The 19123-nt window shown below is 52.4% G+C and overlaps 1 protein-coding gene across 1 annotated transcript in view; it reads right to left on the reverse strand.

The window, feature by feature from the left end:
* Positions 1-4134: 4134 nt before the first annotated feature.
* LOC128270869 (hemicentin-2-like) overlaps positions 4135-19123 on the reverse strand; it is an 81969-nt gene continuing 66980 nt past the window's right edge. Inside the window, exons 5-8 of the mRNA XM_053008295.1 lie at positions 7388-9550; positions 6929-7318; positions 4486-5001; positions 4135-4409 (exon numbers count right to left, since the gene is read on the reverse strand). Coding sequence (XP_052864255.1) covers positions 4135-4409; positions 4486-5001; positions 6929-7318; positions 7388-9550 — 3344 coding nt within the window. The remainder of the gene's footprint in view (positions 4410-4485; positions 5002-6928; positions 7319-7387; positions 9551-19123) is intronic.

A 19123-nucleotide genomic window follows, 5' to 3' on the forward strand; every position in this document is an offset into this window, starting at 1 on the left:
AAGAGTAAGTTGCACCGAGATAGCTCCTTTTCATCTCATTCTTATTAGCATACTGACCGGCACCGGTGCTGGAAGAGGTGTTTATTTTCATTTCGCAAAGTTTTGCAGATTTATACGCCTTTTTTGTAGCCACCAGCGAGAGAGACGACGCGCTGCGCGAGTTCGGAAATGAAGATTCATACCAACCGCGAAGAACACTAGAGCCGGCCAGGCGACACACAACAGAGCTAAGCTCCGCGTTGTATATTGAAAAACTTTTGTCACCTTCATCGCGCTCGGCTTCGTTTACACTCTCCGCCGGTTTCTTATTTTCTGCAAAATTGTAATCGCTGGATCGGAGTTCGGGTAAGTAGCGTTTTGTTTCGATTTGTCCACGGTCGGTTAGTAATAGAAAAACTTGAGATATTCAAAAACTACCGCCCGGAGAAGCAACACGTTGGGAAGGATAAAGTTTAAAGCGGTTGTCCTTCGCCGGCACGAACGGAGTATGGTGGGCACGGTAATATGGTGCAGTATTTTCCCGCTCTCAAGGAGAGTATGTTTTTAATTAATGACGTGCCAGGCGGAAAGCATGTTCGCCAGACAAACTCCAAGTTCTTCGTTCTAGCTACAAAAAACAATGATAAGAATAATGACACCAGGCGAGTTCAGTTTTTCTGTTTGCTTTATTTAAAATATCATTTTCCATCGTTTTGTTTTAGTTCGATTTAGTTCTCTCTGTGTGTTCGCACAGAGTTTTGGTGAAATAAAAATCAGAAACACATTAAAATGCCTAAACAACTTTTCAGTGCCCTCATCATCATCTGGTGTGTGACGGCAAATGCGTTCGAATATCAATGGACTCTCCGGTTCGGAACGCCCCGCCCGCGAACATTACTTTTCTTCGATTTTTTTCTCTATATAGGTTTTAAATCTCGCACGTGAATGCTGGTTTTGCAGTTTTGTTAAATGTATATATGATAGGAGAATCCGCATAAATTTTCCTCTATTTGATGGGGGAGCTTACACAGCTAGTTGTATGTACACAGCGTTTTTTTACCTTCCCGCCGGCTGTCCGCATCGGATCAGCGACGGATTTGTGTGTGTATTTCGGTGTGGGTTTGTGTTCTTCTCTAATATAAAGTATCTTTGCTCTTCGTGAGTCGTCTCTCGCGTTTTAAAGATATTTGCTATAATTAAACAAAGTGGCATACTCTTACACGCTAGTTTTTACATTGCTATTAATCCCGAATGTACACAAGACCAATTCGTACGCTGCTCCGCTAGATGATTTCACACTCGCCCGGATCGGATGGAGATAAAAAGCTTTCCTATCTATCTAGAGTGAGTTAAAAATAAGTACCCTACACAGTTGGAAAAGCCATTTTGCTTGCCACTCGGTTAGCTGTTTCGGGGCGTGGGTCTCCCGCTCTACTTTCTGGCTTTCATCAGTAGTAGTATTTTAAAGTAAACCCTTGTTTTTTTTTGTTTTGTGCGATCGAGATCATTTTAGAACTGCCTTGCGACGAGAAAGGACTCACGTTTCTACATAAATACACCAAGCCTGGCAGCGCTCCCTGGCGGCCGGTACGCGAAGCCGTGCCGTGCTAATCGAAAGCTCACCACGGAAAGCTCACCACAAACAACGAGTTGCAAGTTTATTCACCACCGATAGGTTCTTTTTTTGAATCGATTTTTTCGAATGGCCAATTGCAAGTGCTTTTATTGTAAAATCGAAATAGATTTGCTACGGATGTCCTGTAATTTGGGGGACGTTCAAAATAATGTGCCTAATTATCCCGGGTGAAAATGAACCGAAAATTCTTCCTGTGCCGTTTTCCTCTGTCCGCCTTTTAATGGTACGGGATTCTGGGGGGGGCTTACGCAAAAAAAAATATTACAGTTGTACGAATCATCACTGGGAGTGGCAAAAGCTGGAGAAATTTAATGCGCGATAATTTCGATCACGAGTCTTGTGTTCAGAGAGTAGCATTTCACATTAATATCAGTGTTTTCTTTTATCATCTTTTTCTTCCACCCTGTGTGTGTGTGTGCGACAGTACGACGTTCAATAACCTTTTTTACTTAGTAAATTCGATATTTCCTATACACCACATACAGAGAGAGAAAGAGAGAGAGAGAGAGAGAGTGAGATACACGCAGCAGCATTCCAGACGTACATTCTGTTCGCCACAACACAACTCATCGTCTTTCTTTCCCCCGACTATGGCGTTTATCGTGTCCCTACTATCGCTACTAATCTCAACGCGTTCCGTTTCGGACTGGGTTCCAATTTTCAGCCGCACAAGAGCCCTAGCCTTTAAGAGATGATGGAATTCGGTGAAAGCTATTGGTGGGAAATGGTGAAAAACGAAGAATATTCTCCGGTTCCGGTACCGGCAGGACTCCGGATGTCAGAGGATCGCTATGCATTATGCTGTGCTTTTGGGGCAGAGGCGCGCTACAACATGCTTACAGTGTGTGTGTGTGTGTGTGTGTTTGTGTGAGTGTGCTGGGTCGCGTTAAAGCGCTACGTGGAGTCAGCTTTGTGCAATTGATTCCGATTCGCCCTCACAGGGTCGCGTCCTCTTGGCTGGTCGTCCTCTTTGTGTGGCGGACAGGCTGTGGCTCTGGCTTTGGCCTGGCTGGTGGATATGGTTGCGGTTCCTACTACAGAGTGTGTGGGGCTTTTAGTGGGTTTGCGAGTGCCTCGAGTGCCACCCCCCGTCAGTTCAATGGCGATGTATTAATTTTTATACAAAACAGTTTCACACAGAATCGAGCCGCTCGTTGCCCATAAAATAGAACTTACGGTTGCTACACTTACGGGGACCGCACAAGCAAAAACACACACGTCATCCTTTTCATCCTTTTCACCTCAACTTAACCATTCATTACTGTACACACCCGCAGACGCATTCATTCAGTAATCGCTTTCGCGCAGGACACGGGACTCAAACGTAAAAAACATGCACCGTACACTTTACCGATTCTTTTTTTACACATTTACGCCGCCCATCACGACGACGGCTGTCCATCATTAACGTAGGCTAGGCGTCCCCATTCATGATTGATTCATGATTCCCGTTGTCGATCTGTGGCGCGGTATGATTTATGCGCGGCGAACGCGCGTAGTGTAATATTACTCTGTTAAGGGCACATTTTCTCCGACACACGACAGAAACTGTCTTTTTTCCATATATGGAGAAAGGACAAGACTCATCCCAAAGCGCCCAGCAGCAAGCAGTGTTTGTTTGGAAACTTTGCCGTCTAATTGCTACCTCTCTCGCTCTCTTTCTAGCGCCCTCCTCCTAGCGCTTAAACGTTGCTTCCTCGTCACTGCCTTCCGGTGGCACCCGGAACTGGAAGAGACGCAGCAGCAGCACAATTGTGAATGTATTCGATTTGCTATCGCGCCCGCGGCATCGCAGACGAGAGAGACGGTGACCCCGCACCGCATGGCATGATCCGCCGCCACGAGATTAAGTAAAAATAAAAACTAACTCTAATCATTGGTATAGCGAACTAACTATCGCACGAGAGTTGGCCGACGGTATGTGTATGGGTTTTAAAACGTAAATGAAACTAGCTGTTTATAATGTGGTCGGTTTGGGAGTTCAAAAGAAGCGAACGGTGCGCTCCGACAGTCCATCAGTCACGTTGTGGTCACGTCGGCTGGTTGGTCGCGGTTCTAATTGAATGCACGTGTCGCAGTTGTACCGTAAAACATAATCCTTAACACTATCCGCCGGGTCCGAGGTTGGTGTGGTGGCCAATTTTTGCATAAAACGTGGTTGCGCGAGTTGACGCGTGTACCCAAATTAAAATGTCACAATAAACTATTAGCTTCAAACTGTGACAGACTGACCACAATCGGTTTGTAGTTCCCCCTTCCGGTTGTGCCTACTAATTACCTACGAACAAAATTCCGGTTTTCCCATGATCCCTGGGCGCCGCCAATAGCGAATTGATATACATTCATAATCAGCCGTCCCGACATCGGCTTCGATTCCACCATTCACCCCGCGGCTCCGACTCCGGTGTTGCGCTGCTACCGAGAGAAAGTGACGAGGAACCAGCGGAAACCACCGTCGCCCCCCGGGGAGGGGCTTACAGGCACGATTCGGTGTCAGCGAACCGTACCCGGGGCTGATCTCAGACAATGATCTCGCGTATGACGCGTCGATTCCGCGAGTTCGGTGTCGAGTAACCGCTTTCCAGGTTCTCCTCGTAGATCGGCTGCGGGGGTTGTTGTTGCTGTTGCTGCTGGGCGAGCAGGTGTAAGCTGCCGTGGTCCTGCTGCTGCGGGTGGTGGTTTAGATGCAGCAGTGATTTGCTGTCCTCCTGGTCGAGATGATGAAGCTGCTGCTGCTGCTGTTGGGCGTCCAGGTACGGATCCGGTAGCCCGCTGACGTCGTGATATGATGCATCTGCGGGAGAGCGTGATAGGCGTCGTGATTAAAACAGGCGTGAAAAGCAAAACAAACCGCGTCCGTGCGCTCTTACCGAAATGAGATGGCTGCTCTAACCGCTTCTTCGCTTTATGTACAGAGGCGTAGGAATCACCGCAGTACTCCTGCTGCCGGGAGGGATTCTGGCTTTGGCGCATTGCCGCCGCATGGTGCAGGTGGTGATGCAGGTAGTCGTCTTCGCCCCCGAGCTGGCTGGGGGTCTGCGCTTGGTGCGGATACTGGCTGTACTCGTCCACCAGCGCCACGGCACCGACCACGCCGCCCGTTCCGTACACGCTCGAGTGCGAGGCGATCGGATCGTACCCGTAGGCCAGACCCGCCGTGCCCGCTGCACCGGCCGCAGTCGTCGTGGTCGTTGTGGTCGCATAGGCTGCGCCACCACCGCCGCCACCGCCGCCATGCATTCCGGCCATCGAGAGCGGCTGCATGCCGATGGCCATCGTTGCGGGACCGGGCGCCCCCTTCAGCTGCCAGATGGAGTCCTGCGAGTTGACGCTGCCGCCATTGTTCGAATTGGTGTAACTGTTCTCCGTGTAGCCCATCGTGACCCCTACGGATTCAGCGTGGCCCCCGGCGGGTGATGTGTCGAAAGAGAATAAAATGATACCGGAATTTAGTTACGTTCCGCGTGTTTACAATTAACAGTAAATCGGTGCGCGCAAAAGAGGTCTGTGCAAAGTAGTGCTGCTGCTGTTAGTGAGATTACAACGCTTTTAAGGCAATGAAACAAACAAAATCAAACAAAAATAGTTATTCCGCTTTCTTTTCCTTTTGCTAATATCACGGGGGAAACTTTTCTTCTCGTGGTATTATTAACTGAATTGGAACATTGATGGCAATTTTTAATTTCTTTGAATTTATTTGTTTCATTCGACACACACAATACTAAGATGCGAAAGAGATAGGCAGAGGCTCCCCGTAGAGGAGGTGCGATTCGGGTGCGTCAACACCACAGTTGTTAGTTTCTTAGTTAAGGACTTCTATGTGCTCTAGGGGTAACGTGTGTTTAAGGCACGGTGTCGGTGATTGAAAAAAACTATGGGTCAAACTAAAAAACGAAAATAAATACTATAAACGAGTCAACATGCACGGTGCAGAGCTTACGTTTTGGGGTGACTTTCTCGAAAACCAATCAACACAAAGAACAAAACTAACGCCAACATTAAAGAACCACCTTCGATAAGGGCAGTGTCACAAAGGCAAAACGGCAGTGTCTAAGGGCTAAAACGCACACAAATCACAAAAAAAATGAAAGGAAAAGAAAGTCCAACAACTAAAGGGTGCAAAGGTGCGCGCATAGCAGTAGAAAAACGGGCACAACACGACAAACAGAACATCTCTCGACAAGAGATCACGCAGCTAACAGCAAACAATTCTAGTGCAAACGCTAGAGCAGGGTGGCTGGCCGAAAGCCGTAACGTTACGTCTTGTGACACACAACAGGCACAACACACAACAACAGAGGCGTGAAAGCGTGAAAAACCAGGTCTACAAGGCTCGAGAAGGCAGCCCCCCGTGGCGGGGGACCGCTTCTTGTGAGGTGCTGCAGCCCACTAAGGGAAAAAGCTAGAGACGACGTTTATGACGCGCTTGCTAAACAACTATTCACTATTTACCTGCTGGAATGGAAGTTATGGCGCTTTCTAGTCCTGGGATTAGTAGTAGAAGCGATACCGCAGAAAAGATGGTGTATGTTAGGGGTTTGGTTTGGTTTTAGTGAGTGAGAGAGAGCGTCACAGAGAGAGGACGAATGAAAAGAAATGGCATACGCGTTTGTGTGGTTCGTGTGATGGAAAGTGTTAAATTGATGGTTAGGTAAAGTTTTAATCTAAATGTATATCACTCTGGCGACTAAAATGTAACTTATTGGGTGATCCATCGAAGTGTTTGCATTTTAAACTACCGATGACTTGACTTTAAAAACGTCAATAGGACGGTGTACGGTTGCAGAAAATTGGGAAATATAAAAAATTTGTTTCCAAAGAGGTGAGACTTCAACTTAAACTGTACTGAATTTGAAGAGCTCATTTCATTTAAGCTCATTCCCACCTCGGAGGGTTATGTTAATAAGCAGAATGGTTGTATTTGGGTCTCGGAAAACCCACACGTCGTGCAAGAGAAGCCAATGCACTCACAACGAGTGACTCGGCCCAGTTTTCTTCAAAACTGAAGAAAGAGCCGTAACCGTCGATGGCGTACGCTACGCAAGAAATGTTGGCTGATTGATTCTTCGGCAAAATTGAAGCTGAATATTTTGCGCCCCATCTTCGGAATCCAAACACTAGATAGACCACCCTATAGAAGAACTACGCGTTCGCTTAACCTTGGGAGCTAACCGAGAGCACAAACCGTAATCGCAAAGAATCCAGGGTTTAATTAACTTAGCTGCCTCTGGTTTTTTTTACTAGAACGAAACGTTAAACGCGAACCACCACCACAATCGGTCGGGTTGGGTCTTCCAGGCGCTTAATACTCACATTCTGTAGCCGGAAGGCTGTGGCCGGCCACCTGTATACTGGTGCCGGTGTGATAGCCGTAACCGTTGTGCGTGGCGTAAACAGACGTTTTCTGGTCCTCGAGCGCCAGCGCCAGGTCCATCGAGTGCTCGAGCGCCTTATTGTCCAGCCCGGCGGTCGTGGTCGGGTAGTACGGTGGAGGCGCCTGGCTTTGCTGGGCCACCAGCGACGGGCGGACCGAGTCCATCTCGTAGTCCTTCGCTTGGTTCGACTTCTTCGTCTGATTCCGCTTGCAGCGGCAGAACATGAGCAGCAACCCGACGAACAGGGCAAACACCACGCACGACACGACGATCGCGATCAGTGTCGGGGTTGCGATGAACGGCGAGTCGTGGATGAGCGCGGGACCAACTGGAAAAAGGGGAAGGAGACGTGGTTAAATACTGACCAAAGGAACAACAACCTGGAAATCACACTCACTTTCCGCGTCCATGTAGTCGCCGCAGTACTCGTGGCTCGACTTGAGGCACAGCTTAACGCGCACCTTCGGCGGGATCTCCTCCTCCAGGGCCATCGGGAAGTCGTCGTCGTTGACCATCGAGCGGCCACTGGACGCGCGCCGAGCCGGGTACATATCCTCCAGCACCTGCTCCTCGTAGGTGGGTCCGTTCCCGGACACGGCCAGCGGGATCGAGCGCACGATCTGCCAGGTCGCGATCGGGCTTTCGTGGAAGCCGATCGTCTCGACGACGGCGTTCAGCGCGAGGCAGGTCGCCCCGACGCTCACGCCCAGCTGCTTCGTGTCCGGATCGAAGCCGACGTGCAGCGGCACCGGGATCTTGCTGATCTTCGTCGTCGTCGCCACCTCGTTCGACGGCTCCGAGTTGCCCTTGCCGTTGGTGGCCTTCACCTTGAACACGTAGCTCTGGTACTGGTCGAGCGGCGTCACGCTGCACGGCACGTCCCGCTGGCAGTCGTACTCCATCCACTCGCTGCTGACCTGCTGCACGCGGCCACAGTCCTCGCGCACCTGATCGTGGTGCGGGATCGCCACCTTGCGGAACGACACGAAGAACTTGGTGCTGGTGATGCCCCCGTCAAAGCCGGGGTCCCACACGAGCGATACGTAGTTCGAGCCGACATCGGCCACCGCCAGGTTGCTCGGCTTCTCGGGTGGCCCCTTCGGCTGCAGCCGGATCGGAGCCCTGATCGTCTCGATCGAGTTGCCAACCCGGCACGTGTAGTCACCGTAGTCCTCGTGCCGGACACGGTTGATGCGCAGGACACTCGTGTAGATGTCATTGTTGTCGGTGGTCGTGTTGATCTCGTAGTGCCCATCGGAGGACATCGAAAGGGCGGCCGTGTTGGTGCCAAGCTGCCACTGGAACTCGGGCTTCGGATACGCCTGCACCCGGCACACTACCGCCGCGTTCTCGTTGATTTCGTACGCCACCTTGTTGTACTGATGCAGCACGATCGGCCCGTGCTCGATGCGCAGGTTCATGCTGGCGTTCGCCGTGCTCACCTCGTTCTCGAACAGGCACGTGTACGTGCCCCGGTCACTCGGCAGTAGCTGGCTCTTGTGTGGCCGCGCCTTCCCCTGGAACAGCAGCGTGCTCTGGACCGTCACCATCCCGCTCAGCCCGTCGTTGTTGTTCGTCCCGATCCGATACATGTTCGCGTCGGTCGTAATATCGCGCCCGTCCTTCAGCCAGCGCACCATCGGCCGCGGTTTGCCCTTCGCGTGGCACGTGGCCGAGAAGTCCGTGTCGCCGACCCGCTTCGTCATGTGCTGCTGCATCTTGCCGATGAACTGCGGCGGCTGGTGCACCTCCAGGTTGATCGTCGCCATCGGCCCATGGCCCAGCTCGTTGACCGCGTGGCAGTGATAGCTGCCCTCACTCCCAAGGTGTGCCCTCGGGATCACGTACTGTGGGCCCTGCGCCAGGATCGTCTTGCTGGTCGACACTTCACCGACCGCATCTTTGAACCACCGGAACTGGGGCACCGGCCAACCGGGCGGATTCGCCGAGCAGGTCAGCGTCACTCCGTTCCCTACGTGCACCACTGGTTTGCTGGGGTTGATGTAGGCCTGCCCTGGCCGGTGACGCACCAGCAGGGCCACCGTCGAGTTGCCGACCCGCTCCACGATCTTCCCGTTGTACGGTTTCATCATGTTAACCGCCCGGCACACGTACCGTCCGGCGTGCTCCGCCTTCACGTCCCGCAGCTGCAGGATGTCGCCGGCGTACCGGAAGTCCGGGCTGCCCTCCTTGAACCACTCGACTGTGACCGGGGCCGGATTGGACGTCACGTTGCACCGGATCGTCACCGTCGAGCGTTCTTCCGCTTCCCAGGTCTTCGACTCGATGACCACGATCGGTGCGAACAGGACGTCCAGCGTGATGACCTGCTCGCCCACCTTGCCCAGTCCGTTGTCCGCCGAGCAGGCGTAGTTGCCCGCGTCCTGCAACGACACCCGCTGGATCGGGTGCGTCGGCGACGAGCTGATCAGTCGCCCGTTCCGCGTCCACCGCACGTTCGGTACCTTCGGCTTCGAGTCGACGGCACACTCCAGCACCGCCGTATTGTCGCGCTCCACCCGCAGCGGATTCTCCGGTCCCACCTTCACCCGCGGGTAGTCTGTGAACGAGAGGCAGAGAGGGATACGAATCGTCAGTAAGTGAGCATTGCGAAATGGCCCGACCGGCAGTTAGCTTTTACGTTGGGGACAATCACTTTTAACACGCTGACCACCCCCCTCGGGCCCACTACGGTTTCCGCCACTAATCCCGGAATGAGAGCAAAGCGGAAACGGAAGAAAAAAAAACGTCCAAACTTCGACGTACATGGTCTCGCGCGAACCGTGGCCTCCCCTTAGCAGCGTAGGTCGAATTGTTTTTCACCCGTTCTCCGATGGAATCTGCGCCCCAACTCCGATGGACGCCACCGGAGAGCAATCCAATCCGAGCGGGGTGGGAGCTTAAGCGGGCGTCGTAAATGAGAACCGATTTGTCGTGACACTTCTATCCGGACACTGGACACTGGACCGCCCGGACACTTCGCAGTGGCCCAACCGTTTTCCCGGCATACGACACACAGTCAGTCGCCGGCGATCGAAAGTTTCAACAAGTTTCTCTGTGTGTTCGCCGAACTACGACGTCCGGTTGTTGCAAGGGATTTCCGCCGGTGCCCGTAAAGTAGCTCTCCTGGGGGGCAGCAGACGGCGAACAAGTAAACTCGTCGAACTCGGAGAGTCCGTTTCGTCGGACCGTGGAGGGATCCATCCGACAGCGTATGTGTCGACCAAATCTCTGCTACGGCAATGAAAATGCATCGCCTTTCCCGGGAGGATTTTCCTCCCGGGTTTGATGTTTGATGTTGTTCACATTGCACTCTTATGGTGTGGCCATTGTCCCGGTCCACGACCGGGTGGTAGTTTTTATTCCATCGCCTGACCATTCGGGCGGACTTGGCCTGGACACGCACGACGACATCTCGGATGTTTCGTTGGAGGGCGCCCAGGACATTAGGGGGATTTAGTGGGATTGCTTTGGTTCGCGCAGCCGGGTGGTGCTGAAGGTTGCTTATCACCTGGCTTACGGTACACCTTTGACAGGTCCGGGGCCGTAAGGATTATCGTGGTGAGACGGTTATAGTGAATTTCTGTTTTGGGAAAGCTCTACGGAACAACAACGTAGACCAGACCATCAGCCTGATTTCCATTTCTTTTGTTGAACAAGATTAGCTCTTTATGGTTTATTAAGTTGTAATAAGTTAATGGACGACAAACTTGGTGGTTTAAGAGTTGATTTACCCAAAAACAGCTCACCAGTAAATGATTTAAAATAGATTAAAAGTTTAGTTTGGATGGAGACATAGCAATGTACAATAATAGTGTAACCCGCATCGGAAATCGTCGTTTTAGTTACACTATTTATAACTTAAGACCGACTGAACCGATTTGGCTGAAAATTAGGGAGGTGGCTTACAATCAGGGGACGGACATGGGATACTTTATTCGTCCCGTCCGACCAACCTAATGATAATCCTTTGTATTTTATCTTATTTCTTGAGAAAGGAAAATGAAATGAGGCGTGGAGACGCACGCCGGGAACAGCTAGTATACATTTTAATAGTTAATGACAATAAAAATTGCTCTAAGTAATAAATATTTGGTCCGTGGTCTCCAAAGCCATAATTTCCCAAAGACCAAACCGGAGCAGTTGAACCAAACTCAAGGACACAATAACAATCCGAAGGGCCATTAATCCTTCACATTAACGATCCAAAGGACTTCCACCCAAGCGCCGGCCCTTGATTAAAATCTGTAAAATTCCTGCCACACCGACTCACGTTCGACTGTTGACGCGACGTTAGTTTTTCTCCACAAGGACCTGCCTGCCAATTCGCTGCCACTCCCCTGCTCGCCATAAAAAAAAAACTGTGGATTTCGTGCAAATAATGACCCTTGGGAAGTCAGCCGCGCACTAATTGTTGGCCCTTTATGATACCTTCCCGGGCCGAGAGAAGGGCCGAGTAGTGTCGTGCTTCGGAGCGGAGTTCAGCAACAGGTATCGATCGCGCACGCAGCAGTCGCGCCATGGCGCCGCTGCCATGGGCTGTCCCTGCTGATTGACACGTGTCCAAGTGGCCATCAAGCGGAAGGCGTTTGATTCGGCCGCCGCCGCCGTTCGAGCTGAGTCTTCTTCAGCATGGGACCTGAACTTGAGGACGATGGCTTGTTCCTCCGCGGCGACGACCCCCCCCGGAGAACGAGAAACCGGTTCGCACTCCGGATCGGGCACGGTATCGCCCCGCCTCCCGTGTCACCACATCCCGTTTTGTGGTGTGACGAAAACGGAGCACACGCCACACACCGTTCTGTTGGCCGGGTTTGTCCGGGATGCAATTAATGTATGTGTAATGGGTTGCTGCTTTTGCTGGACGCTCAAGTGGCCCCTCCGAACGGGTTTGGACTGAGAAATGCAATTAGTCATAACGACGGACGCGTGCCAAACGTGTTCCGTGGAAGACACGTTACACGTTTTGTGCTCCGCGCGGGCAACGAGCTACCGATCCGCCGTTCATCGGTGACGCGGGTCCAGGTTTCATTAAAATTGGAAACATGATTACAGAGCGGCCACAGCACGAGAGGACCAGAGAAAGAAGCAGTTTTTACGGCTCCAGCTCCGCAGGGTGGTTCCGAGATCGGAGCGATGGGTTCGATCGGTGTGTGTCGTATCGATTTTCTCCCAAACTCTCAAAAAATCAAATTCAGGGCGCGTCCGTTGGTGGTTGAAATATTGATGGCCGTCGGGCGCAAACACGCCCGCCGAGTGACGTTCGGTCAAAAGGTGGCCGGTCGTCGTCATGGAGTTCGTGCGTCAGTCCGTCCCACCACTCGTTCGAGAGGGCCTTTTTATTTCTCGTCCTTTGGACTCGATTGGACCAAATGGACTCTACACAACAGTCTACCTGCAGTTTTCATGGACGGTGTTCCCAGATAGTGCTCTCTGCCAAAACAGTGCGGACGGACGCGTCCCCCGTCGACCCAGGTTTCACGAAGAATCGAAGGATTACGTTTCACCGGCACTTCTCGAGTGGCCCCAGAAGTGCAGCGCAGAAACGATGTTCCCAAGTTCACGCTATGCACCAGTCGGTGCACCAAGCTAGCCACGAGCTGCCGGCCTGGTGTAGTTGGGTCAAACCTTTGCTCCTGAGACCGAGTGGGTCCAAGCCTGAAACGGTCCGAACCGGGGAACGGTTGGTATCCGACGCCACCTAACCGTATCACCGACCTGGAACGGAATGGACTGGAACGAACCGGCACTGACCGAAATATACCCCCGAGGATAGCCGCTCTCTACACCCACATCATCTCGTCATCATCATCGTCATCGACGGCAGCGGCGGCGCTGGCTAGAGCGTATCATCGACGTGGGTTTGGAGCAGGGAGCATCATCGGGGGCAGACGGAAGGCCATCAAAAAAACGGCAGCACGGGCTCGTAAGGGAAGAGATTTAAAACCGTTTGTCCCGAACTCGGCCAGGATAACCCGGAGCCGTAGGTGGTGTAGGCCTGATATGGACTCTTGAGGCTCTTCTTCGGTCGACCCCGAGTGGCGTTAGTTAGTTAGGTTGGGTGCGCGCGCGTAAGGCGTAATAATGAATCGTTGTTTTCATTCTCGGTCCCGAAATTGGAAAACGCCCGTCCGGCGCCCGACGGGACGGCAGGATGAGCACGGGAAGTGGCCAAGAATTAAAGCGTGCGAGCGTGCGCTGAAGGGGCCGCCGGAGATGTGTCCTTTCGATGGCTCGGTCGGTCTCGAGTCGAGCAACAGCAGAAGTGATTATCAATTCCGGACAGTCAAGTCGACCAAACCGGCTGACTTGTGTGGCCGGAGGGCACCAACCGGACGGGCGAACCGGATCCACCACCGCTCTCTGGTGGCCCCGGAGGGGCTGGTGGGGCAGATATAGACCTCTGGCCGGTTGAAAGGGGAGTAAATACACTTGACTCTCCCCCCAACGCCGGGTGGTGGCGCTCTCTCGTGTCCGTTTGAAGGATGGATTTCTTGATACGATGATGTGCGTGAGAGGAGCCGGTTGTGGGTTGTGGTTAGTAGGAGAGAGCAGACAGGGCTGCGAGTGGCAAACCGGAACCGGACCGGTAGACCGGAGGGGGGTGGTGCTGCGTCGGTGGCGCGTCTTCCGGTGGGATAATAATTCTCATGTTCGGCAGGCGATAAATCCTTTTTGCTGTTCATACATCAATCTTCGTCTGTCGGGCCGGCGGGGTCGGCGTCGGGCGACGCGTGCAGACATTGGAGCCACGTGATGCGCCCCCGGACCTAGGTGTCCTTGGGTCTCTGCTAGGTCTGTTCGGTCGTTCGCCCTTTTTTTTTGGCTGACAACGACGGCCCGGAAGAGAAGAGTGCGCCGTTGATTGAAGTTTTCTGTGTTGACTGAATGAACTGCAAACTTCTCGGACACGGGGTTCAGGCTGGCTGGTTGGCTGGTCATTTCCTCTTCACGTTTTGCCACCAGCAGCAGCACAGCTTCGTGGTGAAAGTCCTCCATTGTTTGCTTTGGATATAAGTTCGAGTTTTTTTGCACGGTTATGTTGGCATTGGCCGCCCGTGTTCGGGTTTCGGGTTTGTGTTTACTTTTCATCGGTTAATGATTGATAGGCACATTTGTGGCGCTTCACTAAACGGCAACGAGAGTTCGAACCAAGTAAGTGTGAGTTTGTGTCAAAGTGGTGCTACTTCATTTAAACGCTGCCAATGGCCACTTTTGATTCAGTTTAAAAAATAATTACCAAGCCTGTGCCTTATCACGAACTTAGCCAGAGGTACGGCCCGACCCTATGGCCCGACCCGTGGCGCTCGAGAGCCCACTGCATTTTGTCCTATCGTTTTCAAGGACCAAGGACCGTCCTCCTGGGTGAACCCTCAGGTCATCATCTTGAGGTTCGAGAAGCGAAGCAAGAAGCAATTTTAATTGATAATGTGACACCCAGGCGCACTCAGTTGAAAATCTCCCCGAATTTGGGTTCGGTCCCTTCGTGTCTATCGGTCCAACGAGAGGCGGCTGCCCATCCTTCATACGTTGATGAGATTTTGATATTGATGGCCTTCGTCGTGACCGGAGCGAGTGCATCGAAGATGGATGCTGCTCAAAGGTCCCCGTCCTCGGGTGTGATACATGACAGATACGGGGTGTTGGGTGACCTCTGAGCCTTGACCAGAGCGCCCGCCGTTGGGTACGATTTTAAGAAGATCCCATCATTTTCGGGTATCGACCGACCAACGGAGAATTTAAACACTTTAACCTACAGACGCTCGTGAAGCATTTCTCAGAGTTGCTCAGAGTGTGCAGCGAAAGCAATGACAACTTCCAATAACATAAACGGGTTCAGCGGAAGGTTATTTACGGAGCGCGGGAGCGCTGACTCTACGCCCCGCACACAGCACGTGAAATCGATTAGTGAATTCCGATTCCCTGGTACTCACACCCAGTATACCCTCGACGGAACCCGGTTGGATGGTCGAAGGAAGTCACTGGGGAAATGACATGCCGAGCAGCGCGCGTGAACTGTTTAGACGTAACACGGAACGGGAACGTATTTCCGTGGCCCGGCGCGTACGTGCCTGCGTGCCGATCGGTTAAACACAACCCCGCCTCGTGCCGCCAGCAAGGCTCATCGACGTCAAGAAAGATGGCCAACAAAAAACCCACCCAAGTCAAGCCCGACCCGAGGCACGAGTCGGAGAAAATAGAACTAATATCGGTCGGAGTGTAATGGCGTAGCGCGCATCCAGCGCACTCGTCTAGAGGAGTGTCTGAGTGGCGTAAATATAGTCAACCGTTCGGAAATCTCAATCACTGACGGTGCGCGCCAGTATTCAATCCTTTCGATGGCTTCGAGCGAACTCTCAGCGAGCTGCAGCGAGCTATTCAGGGCCGCGACAGAGTCTGGGCTACGGGGTTTTGGTGGCAAAGGAGCGCGACTTGGCGCGAACTTTGGAAAACTCAATTTGAGTTACAGTTCCTCTCCGGTTGGTTCCGCATTTAATATTTTTGCTAATTAAGTCTAATGCCCGGAGGCGGCACAAGGATACACGGGACCCAGCCTGGGCCTGGGGCTTCCACGACATGACTACCAACGCGGGTCTATTTACGGCCTAGATTTCGGATTCGCAGGGATGATGCCCGGGAATCGGGCTCCAGGAGAGCGTTGGTCAATCGATCTCTCCGTGATCTCCGGGCGCGGTGTAAACTCGAGCCCAATTAATTGAAAAGCCCACGCCGTCGCCCTGTCAATAGTTTGCGTGACAGTGTCAAACCGTGCGCTGTGCTGTATTACAACCCGGCAGGAGCGGCCACCTTGTTACGTGCGTCTGTATGATTCGGAAGCGTCACACGGTTCTGATCGGAACGATGTTTGAATTTATAATTGGATGAAGAACGCAAAAAGTCAGCCCGTCGGCTGTCAATTTGTGGCAGGACAGGTTATGGCCCGGGGCCAGAGCATTCAAATGTCGAACCGGAAGCCCACCGTAAATGGGGGAAGAACAAAATAACACAACATGCCGGCGGGCGCGGTTAGGCCGCGAAAACGGGAAGATAACATTTTTAATCGAACCAAATCCTGTTGCCCAATTTCCAGAATTTGTCACCGGCCCGACACACACACACACCGAAGCCAACAGGACGAGTTCTCGGAAGCCCAGAAAAAACGGGTGACGAAGATCGCAAAGGAAGCAAGAAGAGGCCTCACCGTCCTCGGGCGGTTGGCATGCGATGTCTGTTTGAATTTAATTTAAAAAAGTTTAATTTCTTTTATGTGTTCTACCCGGCGCCTGTATGTGTGTGTGCTTGCTGTGTGTGATGTGTGTGTGAGAGCGAGGCTGGATGTCGCATAAATTAACTTCAATTAGCCTTCTTTTTTCTCGTCGCCCAAGAGCCTCTCTTCACGTGCATAATTAAATGAAACGCAACGCAATTCGCGACGCCGCTGAAAGGATGACACTCGTTTCGAACTGTGACACGCGCCCCGCCACTATGCGTCGGGTGACATTTGGCTGACATTCACAGTGTGTGTGTGATGTATGTGTGCATGAGTGGTGGGGAATGTGTAGGAGGAAAATGGTTCCCAAATGCCGGGAAATGGAAATCCCGTTACAAGCTCAGCAGCCGCCGTTGCCGCTGAGGGGCAATTGATCAGGTTTTTCTTTGTGCCAAGTGGAATGGTGGTGCTTTGACGAGTGGAGTTTTCTCGCTATCAGAAGACAGAAGGTGGTAAAGAGAACTTTTCTTTCTTGGAATCTGGAATTTGGTGTCCCGATTTGAACCTGCCGATGCGTAGCGTACCTTGTAAACCCTTAAGCCCAGACCGGAGCAAAGACACATCTTAGATCTCTGAGGACTTTCATTAATTTGTGCCAGAACAGCTCGAATGGCAGCAGAGAGTCAAAACACTGGAGATTTTTCGTCTCTTGAACCACAAAGACCGTGTGTTTGACCCCATCGTGCGTCTGGGCACACCGTTAAGCAGTACATCATGAAAGTCTGCACGTCTTTAGCTGCCTTTGGTCCTTCTTTTTGTATGAACCTTCTCTTGATCGACTTATGGACTTATGGAAACCTTATGATAGACCTCGCAAATGATTGTCTATTCTGAAATTGAGACCGAGTGTCAATTTAATTAGAACACACTTAAAGTTAAATACAGTTAAATTCTGCTCAGCGAAAAAGTTTAATTAGATCTGTCTCGCCGAACTTCCTACTCGCCACAAAGAGAAAAATCGGGAACGTCCGTAATAATGTTCCCGTTTCATGTTTGAAAAGAATTGTTGACCGTGACGACGTGGGGCATGGATACGAGTTTATCAACATTCCCGACGACCATCAATAAACCCCTCGCGCTAATCGCGATTTCTGCTAATCCCGCCGAAGAACACGATCCTGGCCAGATGCCCCGACGCGGTTGCCATATGCATGAATCCAATAACGGGGCCCATTCCCCCCACCAGGGTTGGAGCTTGGAAAAGGACGTCACGAGATGAAAGCTTGCCACGCAGTGTACCAACGTCACGTCACCACAAAATGGAGGTCCACGCTTCGGTCGTCGGTACCGACGACAATCTGTTCGCCAACCACACACACACACACGGGATGTTTGTCACCGATTCTACTCCCACCACGGAGAGGGCGCGCGCCGGCCAACTGCAAACGGCCAACTTTTGGACCGTAACGAGCGATGCGCCGATAGTTGCAATGGCCGCGCTAAATTCGGCCATCCCCTGCCACTGCCGAGCGCATTTCATCACCGTCGTCGTCGTCGACGTCCTCGTTGTCCGGGTGCGGCGGTGTGTCCGCAAAGTTAGGGCTGTTTGCATAAATAAGTACCGGGGAACGCCAGGATATTGCCCGTCTGTGGACCACCCTGCTCTGCTCTGTGTTGTCGTTGTGGATCCAGCAGCCTCCCGCGGTCCTTGTGGTCCCTCGACGAACACAAATCGTGTTCGTCGGGAGTTTTCGTCGCGAATTGTAGCGGTTTTTTGGGGGGAGGCCGACTTACCCAGCGAACGGCGTTACACAGTCCAGTCCAGCCTGGACTTTGCCAGCGGCCGGCTTAGCGGGCGCGATTTCTCGCGAAGTATTAATGACCGAAACTGTTGAAAACAAGACAACGCGCGAGCGCTCCATGATTAAGACCTCCTCCTCGAGTGGGACGCGACACTGCTCGGGAGACCTGACCTGTTCCTGGTGGGCTCACCGCCGTATCTCTCCGTATTAATCACACTCACAAAACGATACACGTCAAAGTACACACTAATGAACCACATCTGCTGCTGCTGCCGGTGCTACGGGGGAAAGCCAGCCGGCCTGTGCCCGGGGGGGAGCACCTTTTAGTTCTTAATCCATCCGTTCGTTCCGGCCCGGCCCGAGGGCTGCGTTGCGCGAAAGCCGATCATTTATCAAATTACCAAACCGACCTCCGACGCGGACGCGGACTCTGTTTGGGCGGAATATTGTGGCGCGCGGAATTCGTTTTCTCTGCTTCGTCTCCGCAGTGGTGGCTCCGTGGCGGGGGGTGGTGGAGAGCATTGGGGGCCATCACGGGCCGTTGACTTAATTCCACGATTAACACAAACCATACCTCCCTTCCTACTAGCTCCTAGACCCGGTTGGGTCAGCCGCAGCCGCCAGGTGCGGATTTCGATCGCAACCAAATCGGAATATAAATAATCTTTCTCTCGGGAGACACAGGGAGTGACAGGGAGAGTGAGAGCGAGGGAGAGAATAAGAGAAAGGGCCACAGAAATGTATCACTTTGCGCAGTCGGTCGACCGGCCGGCCGTGGCTTTTGGAACACGACCAATATGAAAGTGATATTACAGAGCGATTAACGATATTTGGATAACGGAGACCCGGAAGGGCGGCGGTTTGCTGTGCGGAGTTGATGGAAAGCAGGTCGTCGGGTGGTGGGCCGTGCGAAAGGCCATCGCAGGAGGAATGCGCAGCCGCGAGACTTTGAAGAGGGCAGCAGCAGCAGGAAATCCGATCTCTGAATGAATTACAAGCCGCGCGCACCGACGAGCCTGGCGAGACTGACAGACACCGACTTCTTGGTTGCGGGAGAACTGATACTGTCTCGCGAAGTTACCACCATCAAACAGACAGAGAAAAAGGGACTTCGGGAAGT

This window comes from Anopheles cruzii, chromosome 3 (assembly GCF_943734635.1).
Source record: "Anopheles cruzii chromosome 3, idAnoCruzAS_RS32_06, whole genome shotgun sequence".
In the NCBI taxonomy this organism is placed as follows: domain Eukaryota; kingdom Metazoa; phylum Arthropoda; class Insecta; order Diptera; family Culicidae; genus Anopheles; species Anopheles cruzii.